The sequence below is a fragment of the Rhinolophus hipposideros genome (assembly GCF_964194185.1).
Source record: "Rhinolophus hipposideros genome assembly, chromosome: 21".
NCBI lineage: Eukaryota > Metazoa > Chordata > Mammalia > Chiroptera > Rhinolophidae > Rhinolophus > Rhinolophus hipposideros.
Genome location: NC_138067.1, coordinates 33,637,064 through 33,648,402, shown reverse-complemented (window position 1 = coordinate 33,648,402; position 11,339 = coordinate 33,637,064). Strand labels below are relative to the sequence as shown.

Genomic DNA, 11,339 nt, shown 5'->3' with positions numbered 1-11,339 from the left:
CCCAGAGCAGCGGAGAGAAACGTCAGGGAGGGCAGAAGAGACAACGGCATTCCCAACGCCCCTCACCTGGACGCCAGGGACTGTCCTCAGGGGTGGCTCCTCAGAGCAGTCGGGGTTCGACTAGGAGGCTCGGGAGGAACCGCAGGTCAACTGGGGTGGCCACATGGGCATCCCAGCCCGTGAGAGACTCTGCGCTGTGACACACACACGCACGCAGACGCAAGCACTCCTGGTAACTGGAGCGGGGCCCTGGGTGAGCAACAGCACAGGCGTTTTTCTCTGTGAAGCTTTACTGAATTTCCTTTGGAGACCAGCATCCCTGGGGGACACCTGGACCCTCCTGGGACCTGCCTGGCAGCCTCAGGGCATAAGGGTGTGGCCACAAGGATGGGACAGCAAGGCCTCCCGCTGGGATCTCATTCCATCAGGCCTGACTCTATTCCACCTGATTTAGGGGGTTTAAAGTGGATGCTGGTCTTGGTCATGCGGGTAGAACTGCCTGAGGAGGTCCTTCTTGTTGATCTTCCCCATCTGGTTCCTCGGGATCTCCTCCACCAGCAGGAGCTCCGAAGGCACGGCATACGGGGCCAGGACGCCTCTGCAGAGACAAGCTTGGCCTGAGTGGCAGGAACCCCGGGCCCAGATGGTAGCCTCCCCACAGCCCAGAAGCCTGGCCACACTGGTGCTTGGTGCCCTGTGCAGGGCATGCTAACCCAGAGATGCCCCTCTGTCCACCCAGGGGGAGAGGATGAGCCCCACTTGGGGCCAGGTTTCCCGGAGCTGGAGAGACCCGGTTCTCCTCTGTGGCCTGTCACTATGGCAGGCTTGGCCAGATGGTTGGAGGAGGCGGTGGAAAGACCCTGGGTGTTATGGACACGTGGGCTGGCACTGCCCTCCCCACACCAGAACCTAGCACTCAAGGAGCAGGAAAGGCTTGTCTGTTGGTCCAGGAGCTGCCCTGCATCCACCCCTCACTCCCATGAGAGGCACCCAGCTAGATAATGCTGTTCCTGTGTGAGGCCACATGCTGGGGTCCCATACCCACAGGCTCTGCTCTGGAACCCCTTCTTAGGCTGCAGGCCTGAGTCACCCTCCCAAAGCCTCTTCTGGGCAGACAGGAGCTGCCTGTTCCCTGCTGTCTGACAGCCACATGCAGGGCCCCATGCCCCTTTGCAAGGAGACAGCAGCAGCACAGGAAGCTACCTGGGGTGATAGCTCCCGGCCTCTGGGCCACAGGCCCCACTCTCTGGGCTGCCGACAACAACCTTCAGGCCAGAATGATTCAGACAGCAAGGTGCGAGACGTGTGGCCCCCCGACATCTGCCCAGGGCCAGCAGGCATGTGTGGCCCTCGAGTCTGCAGCTATGGGGCGGCCTTGCCCACTGAGGGTGAGTCTGGCGAGGCGCCAGCACGAGGGTGACAGAGAAACTCCCAATCTCGCCTTAGCAGCTGATGTTTATGAATAAACATGAGCCTAATCACCCTTGCAGGCTGGGTCCATCTGCCCACAGGCAGAGAGCGTCAGCAGTACGGTGCTGAACGCACTGTTATCTTGGGGGACTCCTACCACACACAGACTGCAGGCCAAGGTACGGCTCTGGCGTGCTCAGGATGCGGGGTGCAGGCTGCTGGCTCCTGAGGAGAGACAGTGCTGGTAGATGCAGGAGATGGCCGGCTGCCCACCGGGGAGGGGAGGATGTGTGGGGCTGGACTGGATTTTGCTAGAACAGCCACCAGGACTGGCCTGGTGACCCTGACAGCATAACAGGGTGAACCCCTAACGTCCAACACCGCCACTTGCTCCTGGAACACAGCTGCCCACAGCCCCCCAGCCTAGCTGCCAAAACTTGGGGTCTCCAGTGGTGTTTGGGCGATATGTCATGTTGCATGGCTCTCCCCACGCGCCCTCTTCCCTTCGCTGCCCCAGCACTGTGCTGGGTGGGGGCCGGGGCCCAGAGAGGAGAGGCTCAGGCAGGTCTGGGGTTGTGGCCCGAGATGACGGCAGATTCCCAGGAGCAGTGCAGGTGACAAGGCAGGAGAGAACCATTTTCCAGGAACTAAAAGGAAAACCAGTCAATCTAGAACCCCATGTCCAGACAAAGTATCTTTCAAGAATGAAAGTGAAATTAAAGATATTTTAGACACGCAGAAGCTGACGGAGCCCCTTACCAGCGACGGGAGGGTGTCTGCAGGCAGGAGGAAGTCCTGCTGACAGAATCCAGGACAAGCCACGGCAGGAAGAATACCAGAGATGGGAAAAAGACTCCATTTGCCTTACGATTGGACTATCTTAGGAGATAACCGTTTAAATGAAAATGAGAGGAACATGGTGTGGGTGTGTAACAAATATAAAAGCAGACGCACACGCAGCAACACTGGCACACAGAGGCTGGTGTCACGAGAGGGAGACCATGGTGGGCCAAAGACGCACGTTATAAATCCTCACTTAGCAGCCACTGCAAAAAGGAACAAGAGCTATAAAAATAAAACAATGGATCTAAAAGCACAGTGAAGGACGTGGGTTTACAACCTGTGGACCCTGCCATTTCCAAGAATAGTCGTCCTTTTGGGAAGCAGACCTTCACCTTGGGACACAGTCTGTCCAAGAGTCTGTGAGCTGGGCCTGTTTTACTCCAAGGGTTCCAGCTTAGCAACTGGCCTAACGTGAACCAGAACTGCTTCAAGGCACAGTGACATCTCAGACAGGAATCCAGCAAAGCTGACTTTAGAGCAAGTTTTCCATTGAAAAAATGCACACGGACAATGGAGGCATTACCTGGTGCCTCCCATGCTGGTCTCCTCGGAGACGGGATGGTGGCGGACAGTTGGCACAGGACTTTAGGGACCACTCATTACACATCATGGTTGATCAGATGTCAACCCCAAGGGTTCTTCCTGGGTAGGTAAGTCCCACTTGGCATTTTGGGGGGCTGGGAGGGTGGGAGGTTGTCCATGCCCAGTGCTGAGGCCACACTCACCCCCTTGAGGAGACGAGCTGCCTGAGCTGGGGCTGCCAGCTTCCCTCTGACTCCCGCTAAGAGCGTAGCACAAGGGAGGAAGACAGCCTTTCCCTTGGGGAGCAGAGACTGAGAGGGCGGCAAGCATCTTCAGAAATGACAAAAATGGAAGCAAAAGGGAAAACATGATTTAAAAGAAAAAACAAACATTAAAAAGACTTCAAATGGCAGTGAACGTGACAGAATGAAACAGCAACCCCACGAAGAAGCCAGGGTCCAGAAGAAGAGTGGCCCGTCTTCCCATACGTCCCATATACATGGGGGACAAAGATGGTAGCTACCCCTCCTCTCCCTCCACAGGGTGGGCAGCCTGTGTCACCACCAAGTGCCCTCCCAGTTCGAGGACACAGGCCTGGCAGGTGGCCTCAGTCTGGAAAGTCCTCGTGGAGACAGGCGACAGGCTGGCCGTCTGCTCTGCCCAGTCCTATCCTCCCAGGAGCATCTCCCCAGAGCACCCCCAAACCCTCCACACACCGTGCCTGTTTCCGAGTCTTTTCACAGCCACAGTCACAAGCCAAGACCATGAGTGCAGTCCCTGTGGGGGCTGGGCCAGCAGCCTGGACTTGAGAGGCGGGGAGAGGAGCACAGGGTGTGAAGCAGAGTCAGCCGGGGGCGTGCGGGGCACCGCCTGAGGGCAGCCCAGGGTTGACATGAGGCTGCAGCCTGGACCTGAAACCCTCTGGGAGAGCTCTCAGCACAGGGTACATACGTATCTATATATTTAACAGAGTAATTGTTTAATCAAAGCAGCATCTTCTCCTTTGTGAAACGGCAGTGCTCCAACTGTGCTTCTGCAAATCCTGAGGGATCTAATTGCCCAGCTGTGCTGCCCCTGATGAAACAAGGATTCCTACTGTTTGTGAAATCGCGTTGGACGAGCCAAAAATATCTTCCGCACCAAGGAGGAGGAGGCAAGTTGGGGTGGAAGGAGCGGGCGATGTGTGGGGAGAGGGGACAGGAGAGAGGAAATTCTTGGATTTAAGATAAAGAACTCAGGGGAGGTCACTAATAGTCTCCTTGCTGAGCTTGCAGGGACACTGCTCCATGGCTCCCTCACACCCACCTCCCTGTCCTGTCCTGTCTGGCCTTTGACAAGAACGGAAGGTTCAGGTTCCGTCCCGGGACTGACCACCGGGCACAGGGAAGAGACCTGTGAGCCTGGGACACAGAGAAACCCTGGGGGCCAAGGCAGGTGGCAGATAGGCTCTTGGGAGGGGGTAGGGTTAGGCGGAGGCAAACCAAGCACGATGCGGTGAGGGACGGACAGAGACTGCGCTGCTGTGTGTGGGGGGACTGGCTCCTCTCAAAGGAAGGGGGGGGCTCTGGCCTCGGCCGGCAGTGAGCACCCCAGGAGCATGTGAAAGTGCCTTGAGCTCAGTGCCCATGGTTGGGGGCACAGCTGAGGGATGGGCGCCGTGCCTGGGGAGACGGGGTGCGAAGGCCTTCCGAGCTGGCTCAGCCCAGCACCCTGGGGCCACGCTGGGTGCTCTGGCTCAGCTCCAGGTTAACCAAACTTTCCGACAAGCCTCCTCCTAAATCCGGAGAAGGCTTACTCGCTCACCACAAACGAACTCGTCCAGGAGCATGTATTTCTGCCACCTCAGAAGCTTCCTCCGAACCTCAGATCTGAGTTGCATGTCAGGGCGGGGTGGGTGGTGGTGGTGGTGGTGGGGGCTCCTATTTCCCTTTAAGTGCTCACGGCCCTTGGGTTCCAGGCATGAACGGGGTTCTACATCTGTTTCTGCCATCATTACAGAACGTCCCTGGAGCCCTTTGTTGTGTGTGTGTGGGGCAGCCTTGTGTAAGTACCGCGGTCTCCTGACCTTCCAGGTGCCCTGCTCCCAGATGGATGACAGCAAAGCCCAAGACCCCTGTCTGTCCCTCCCCTTGACCATGACACAGTCCCTACGCTGCCCATCCCTTCCCCCACCCCCTGCCTGCCCAGCCCTTACCTGGCCCACTCTTTGAGCTCCCTGTGGGACAGTGAGTGTCCCTCTTGAAGTGCCACCACTGCCGTAACCCGCTGGCCCCACGTCACGTCTGGAACTCCAATCACAGCCACATCTGTGGACAGAACAGGGTGGGGTACCTTAAACGTCACGATGACCACTGAAGGCTGAAGAGTAGGCAGGAATGTGCAGGAAGCGCCAGGGCCTTGGAGTCTCTGGAGCAAGTCCTGGGAAAGGGCCGCCTGGCAGGCCTGAGGAGCTCAGGGGCCCTGCTGGGGACGGTGTTCCCACGGTTTCTGAGGGGGCCCAGGGTGGGAGCTAGCCTGTCCACCACTCCTGCCCTCCCCCTGTACTGTTCATGGGGACAGTCACGGATAAAGGGGCTGAGGACGATGAAAAGTCCAGAATGTTTGGCCCCCCAAGCCTATGGGCTCCCATGGACAGGCCACCAGGGAGAGCCCTAGGCCCACAGGAGTTGCCTCTGCTAGCCCCGGGGTCTTCACAGCCTGTGACCCCAGGCCAGCAGGAAATCTGGGTGGGGCCCATGCTTCCTGGATTGGTACCCAGAGCCACCCCCTCCACTCCTGCTCATGACCCTTGTCCTAGAGACAATCTGAGCTACCACCTTTCTTACATAAAGCTCAGGCCTCACTGTGGCCCTTTCCTCATGGGGTGCTCCTGGGGCAGATACTCTGTGGCGTGGGGGGGCAGGCCCTCACTGGGGTGTGGGGGGGCAGGCCCTCACTGGGGTGTGTGGGGGGCAAAGCCCCACTGTGTGGTATCCCAAGGCTGGATAACCTAGTCCTCATTTCGTCTATAATCAAACACAGGAAAACACATCTGGCATGTTCCTGCGACACCGCGCCTGGACCAAGTGTAGCTGCTGGAACGGCAGCGCCATGGCCACTCACCCTGGATGCTGGGATGGGCCAGCAGCAGCCGCTCCACCTCCAGGGCGCTGACCTTGTAGCCACCGCTCTTAATGATGTCCACAGACGTGCGGCCCCGGATCCAGTAGCAGCCGTCCTTGAACATGGCTGTGTCGCCTGAGGAAGGGGGCTTTGGTCACCGGGAGTTGTGTTGGGGCCCTGCCTCAGTGCGTTTTGGTCCCTGTGCCTGCAAGGACAGGCACGGAGGACACGTGTACACGCGTGATGAGCGCTGGGCGCCTGTGTCTGTGAGTGTTACCACCACTGATACGCCGGCCGCCTGTGGGACATATTTGGGACAAGACAACAAGCAGTTTGATGGCTGTGACCTCAATCTGTGAGGCTAACACCAGGACAGGCCGCTCTGGTTGTGTTCCTGTGCGGGCAGGATGGCTGGGGCCCTGTGCTGTCACTGCCCACTGCCCTTCCTGCTGTCTCTCAGGTCCAAGAGAATCGGCCGCCTACTGATGTCTGTCGTGGGGTTCCAGCCACTGCAGGCCTGGTGGGGCCAGGCCTCACTGGGGCCCCTTTCCTCAGGGGGTGCTCCTGGGGCACACACGGTGCCACGTGGGTCTCTGACAGGAGGAAAGAGACTTCCTGCCCCTCCTGCTGACCTCCTGCTTTCTCACCTTGATTCTTCTGGGCATCACCTGGTGGGAGCCCTTCCTAACTAAGGATGCAGCCATCCTTTCTCAGACATCACCTAGCACGAGAGGGTGGCAGGCCAGAGGAGGAGGGGTGTGAAGTCTGCACTCCAGCCCAGGGCATTGAGAGTGTGGTGAGGTGGGCGGTGTGAGTGCACACACACGTGTGTCAGTATGAGTGTACATGTGTGTGAATGCGTGGCACGTGCACATGTGCATGTGGGGACGTCCCCACCCAGCCCTCTGCGAGCAGTTCTGTTTCACGCGTCTGTTCTCACACCACCCCCACCTCACACCAGGTTATTAGCTGGAATAAATCATAAATATTTCATTATACATCATGCCGTCTGACGCAGGAAGGCACCATCCATCACCTCGCCACTCCTCGTGACCTGCTGTGGCGCAGGGCGCTCTCCAGTCTATTAAACAAGACGGATGGGTGTGCTTGGATGGGCTGCCGGCTTATTTATAGTGCAGCTAGAAGGCCAGGCTCTAAGAGCACAGGGTGGCGAGTGTGGTGGGTCTCTCTCCTGTGCTGACAGGAAGCATAAGGAACAAGAGGCTTTGGAAAGCTGTGTCGGGGTCCCGGGACAACCTGATGGTGCAGGTATGAAGTAACAGGAGGAGCAGGCGACAGGCACTGGGGTGGATGTAGCCTGTGCTAAAACCAGGAGGCCGACCTCAGCCTTTCTCTCATCGCTGCTGTGCAGCTCTGACTCCGGCCATGGCCCCTCTGCAGTGGTCAGCTGTACGCTCTTCCACCGGTTTCCTGCCCACCAGCTGCCCACCACTTAAATGCAGAGAATGATCCCAGTCTAGGCCATCACAGCTGCCTACTGCCCAGGCTGAGGCCGTACTGGTGTTCAGCTCCCTCCAGAATCTTACTGATCCTGCTCCCGCTGGCCTCTACTTGCCCAGAGACCCAGCAGAGCGAGGTGTGGCTGCCTGCTCCAGGCTCTGCCTCTGTCCCTGGCCTTGCAGGAGATGCGCCCCCACTGCCCATACCACGGCTGATGTGGTTTTGGGGCCTCCGTCAACATCACCTGCACCCTCTTAGAGCTGTTCTCAGCCCTGCTGTTAATGCACCTTAAGCCAGGGTGACAGCCACCTACAGCTGTACCCACAGGGGCTCCCCCACAGCCCCTGACCATGTCCCCTAACCCCTGGGGCACACACACTGGCTCCCCGCCTGCAGTGCTCTAGTTCTCCATCTGCCGCCTCTTCTTGATTCAGCCCTGTTCAGACATCATTTCTCTAGCGTATCCAGGTGTCCCCTCCCTGCACACCAGCGCGCAGTAGATGACAGCTTCCTTTGGCACCTGTTTCCTGTCACCAGCCTGATGAAGAGCAGTGAGAACGGGGATCTCCTCTGAGGAGCCAGGCACTGAAATGGTAGGGATGGTGCTGGAGACATATGGAAGTTGTATCACGGAGAGAGTTGGGGATTTATATGCCGAGGAAGGAAGGATGCACTCGGGAGTGCCCTGGTCACTCATCTGGACCATTGTCGGGCAAAGACAACACATGATGCTGATAGTAGAGATCACCCTGGATTACCCAGTGGGCCCCAATGTGATTAACAAGCAAAGTTTGATGGCTGTGCCCTCAATCTGTGAGGCTAACACCTGGACAGGCCCCTCTGTCCTTTTAAAAAGGAGGCAGAGGGAGATGTGACACACACAGAAGCAGAGAAGACCATGCGAGAAGAGAGGCAGAGGTTGGAGTGATCGGCCACAGGCCCAGGAACACCTGGAGCGCCCAGAGGCTGGAAGAGGCAGGATGGCTCCTTCCCCAGAACTTCGGAAGGGAGCTCAGCGCTATGACACCTGGGTTTCAGACGTCTGGTTTCTGGAACTGGGGTCGGGGGGATAGATTCCTATTGTTTGAAGCCCCCAGTTAGTGGTCAGTGGTTACAGTACACCCAGGGCACCCCACTAGGTGAGGAACTGTGCTCTGGCAGCATCTGCTGGCCGGCCGGATGTAGAGGCCGGGCAGCCTGTCCTGTGGGTCCTGGTCTGGAGGGGAAGAGGCATGTGAAGTGGAGGCAAGGGTGGGGAAGAGGGGGGTGTGTGCACGCAAAGTTTTGCAGGAGCAGGAGCGAGGCTGAGGAGCAGCCAGGAGAGCAGTGGGGTGGACAACAAAGGATGTTGTCCATCTTTACCGAGAGCCCTGGAGGCCATGGGAAGGTCTAGCACAGGGCGAAGGGGCAGCATTTCTGTCTGGCAAAGTCCTTCCCCCCGACTGTGTAAACCGCTGGTGGCTACAGCCACACCCAGGTGGGAGACAGGGTGGGTGGGACAGCACACAGAGGGAACTGAGGAGCAGGAAGACAGGACTGGATGAGGACCGACAGGAGGAAGGAAGGCGAGCACACTCCTTGGTCCACCTCACGGGTGGGATGCACCGAGGGCCTCGGGGAGAGCTGGAGATATGAGTGGGGGCTTTACACGGATGCGCGTGGAACGCCGTGGGCGGCAAAGGTGGTCATCCCAGGGGAAACACAGAGCAAGAAGAATTGGAAACAGTCCTGAGAAAGCCTGTTGTATGTGGACCCTTCTGGAACACAGGCTGGGTCTCCAGCCACTGGGGAGGCTGCACAGATGGCCCGTCAGCGACTTCAGGAAGCCTCTCAAGGCCCCTCCCCCAGAGGTCCTGCTGGAGTGGCTGTGGCCAGTGAGTGACAGACATGGTGTGAAGCCCACCCAGCCGAGCTCTGCAAGGGCCCCAGCTTCCTCGTAACCATCCGTGCTGACTGCTCACTGGGGGAGGAGGAGAGGCCAGAGGTGGAAGGGACCAACCAGAGGTCTGTGGGCGGCAGTGGGGGTGCACAAGGCTCACTGAGGGAAACGTTTGGGGAGGGTCAAGAAGACAAGGGCAGAGACAGCCAGTGCTTTCCGAAATGCGGAGTTCATGGGACCACTGCTAACGGAGCTGCTTCTGAGGGATGAAGGACTGGGGAGAGTGAAGGAAAGGACTCCTGAGGAGCTCTGGCTTTGAGGGGCCCTGTTGGGAGGGAGAGGTATAGCCAGGCTCTGGGAAGGTGGGAGGGGGATGGGTTGGGGCACCAGCCTTCTCTGGGAAGGAGCCTGGAGAGAGTGGTGGGACCAGGGGTGAGAAGGGCGGGTCTGTGGGGCGTGGGGACCACCTGATGCCAGTGCAGAGCTGCTCTGCTCTCCAGAGGACCCCTGTGCTGCCTGGAGACCCCGAGGTCCTGGCTGGACCACAGAGGGCAGGATGAGCAGGTGAGGTATTGGGGGATCACACTCAGAATCGGGCGGCGAGGCCCATTTGGCTGCCTGATGCCCTGATGAACGGACCTGAACACCCCTCGAGACCTGCTACATTTCCTTGGATATATGTGAAGCAGGCGCTAAATCCCAGCAAAGAGCATGGTCCCAGAGCTCCAGACTCTGGCCTACAGGCAGCCTTTCTCTGAGGGTGAGACTCACCTGCAGGCTGGTGACACGTGGGCTCAGTGGTGCTAATGGAAAGGGCTTCAGAAAAAGGGGTCCTCAGCCTTGGAGGATATGCGGACACAAGGTAGCACAGAAGCAAGCCCGAAGGGTGGGAGCAGTCTGCTTAGAGAGCAAGCCCCACGGTGCCCTTATTTACACAGTGCCCTTATTTACGACTGCTGAGTGCTGTGCTACCCGCAGCCACCCCGTGTGCACAGTGAGGGGATGAGGTGTACCTCCCTTGGCTCTCGCCGTGGGCCTGAAAGCATCTGCACGGGGCAGCATCTAGGAGGAAAGGAATTAAGGAACAAAGCTAGTCTACAAACCTATAAAGAGCCCAGGGATGACAGCATTAAAATTGTTTAAAAATTAAAAGAAGAAGGAAGCATGAGACGGAATTTCTGCAGTGCTCTGAGGCAGTAAAATTGTACTCCCTGCAGCCTCTGTATGGCCACACTGTGATAAAGAGCAGACCCGCCTGGAGGAAAGGGCATGCGGCCAGACACAGCCCTGGCGTTCACGGCGGGAAGAACTACTGAAGAGCAGTACCTCTGGAGGCACATGGTGCAGTCACAGCACCTGCCTGGCCATCCCCTGCCAGGCGCTTGCAGGGGACCCTGTGGACACCAGGAGGCCTGTAGGGCTGCACCGGGAACTCAGCCTTCCCTCTGAGGCTCCCCACCCATCCTCCCCGCACTGCCCAACCACGTGAAACACTACAGGCCCTGAGAGGCTGAGACTGGCCAGGCCCTGAGGAGGGCGGTGCCCACCACTGCTGGCCCCACCCACCTCACCCTGGAGACCGGGACAGCAGATGTGTGGCCAACGTCCAGCCCTGCCTCTGGTGAAATGCAGGTTAAGCCTGGTTGGGTGCAAATAAGAGCCCTGCTTGCGGGCAGTGGCCCCCAGTATCGGACAGCTCAGGCCTGCTCCACAGCTCAGGCTGTCGATCCTTTGGACGGGGTCTATTGAGCAAACATGTCACCAGCGGTCTGACCGTGGAGTGCAGAGGCTGGCCTCGGGATGTGGATCTCCCGATGTGGCCAGGGGTTCGGGACAGTGGGCAGTAGGGAACAGGCTCGAGGCCACAAAGCAGCAGCTTGCAGGGGCCTCGTGGTGAGGGAAACGTTCTTACTGCGATGGTGGTAGTCACAGGGACCCCCACGTGTGCTAAGAGGGCCGGGAGCTGCGTACATACACACGCCTGTGCACACACGACTGTGTGTGGAGTGATGGACCGTGAGCAAGCCCGGGAACGGGCTTTGGTGATGTGCCAATTACGCGGGAGGCTGGCACCTGGGGAAACTGGGCCAATGTGCGATGACTCCCTGCACATTACTTGTGA

General features: G+C 58.5%; 1 protein-coding gene across 6 annotated transcripts in view; it reads right to left on the bottom strand.

The window, feature by feature from the left end:
• Positions 1–255: 255 nt before the first annotated feature.
• The window catches only part of ACSF3 (acyl-CoA synthetase family member 3), a 63,909-nt gene continuing 52,825 nt past the window's right edge, over positions 256–11,339 (bottom strand). Inside the window, exons 8-11 of one of the 6 annotated variants that reach the window (XR_013992088.1) lie at positions 5,878–6,012; positions 4,970–5,081; positions 1,204–1,635; positions 278–598 (exon numbers count right to left, since the gene is read on the bottom strand). Coding sequence is in view for 4 of the 6 variants with exons in the window: in XM_081030398.1 (XP_080886524.1) it covers positions 417–598; positions 1,568–1,635; positions 4,970–5,081; positions 5,878–6,012 (497 nt within the window). In the remaining 2 variants the exon portion in view is untranslated. Of the gene's footprint in view, positions 599–1,203; positions 1,636–4,969; positions 5,082–5,877; positions 6,013–11,339 lie in introns of all 6 variants that reach the window. The other 5 variants (XR_013992089.1, XM_081030398.1, XM_081030397.1 and 2 more) reach the window with 5 other exon arrangements.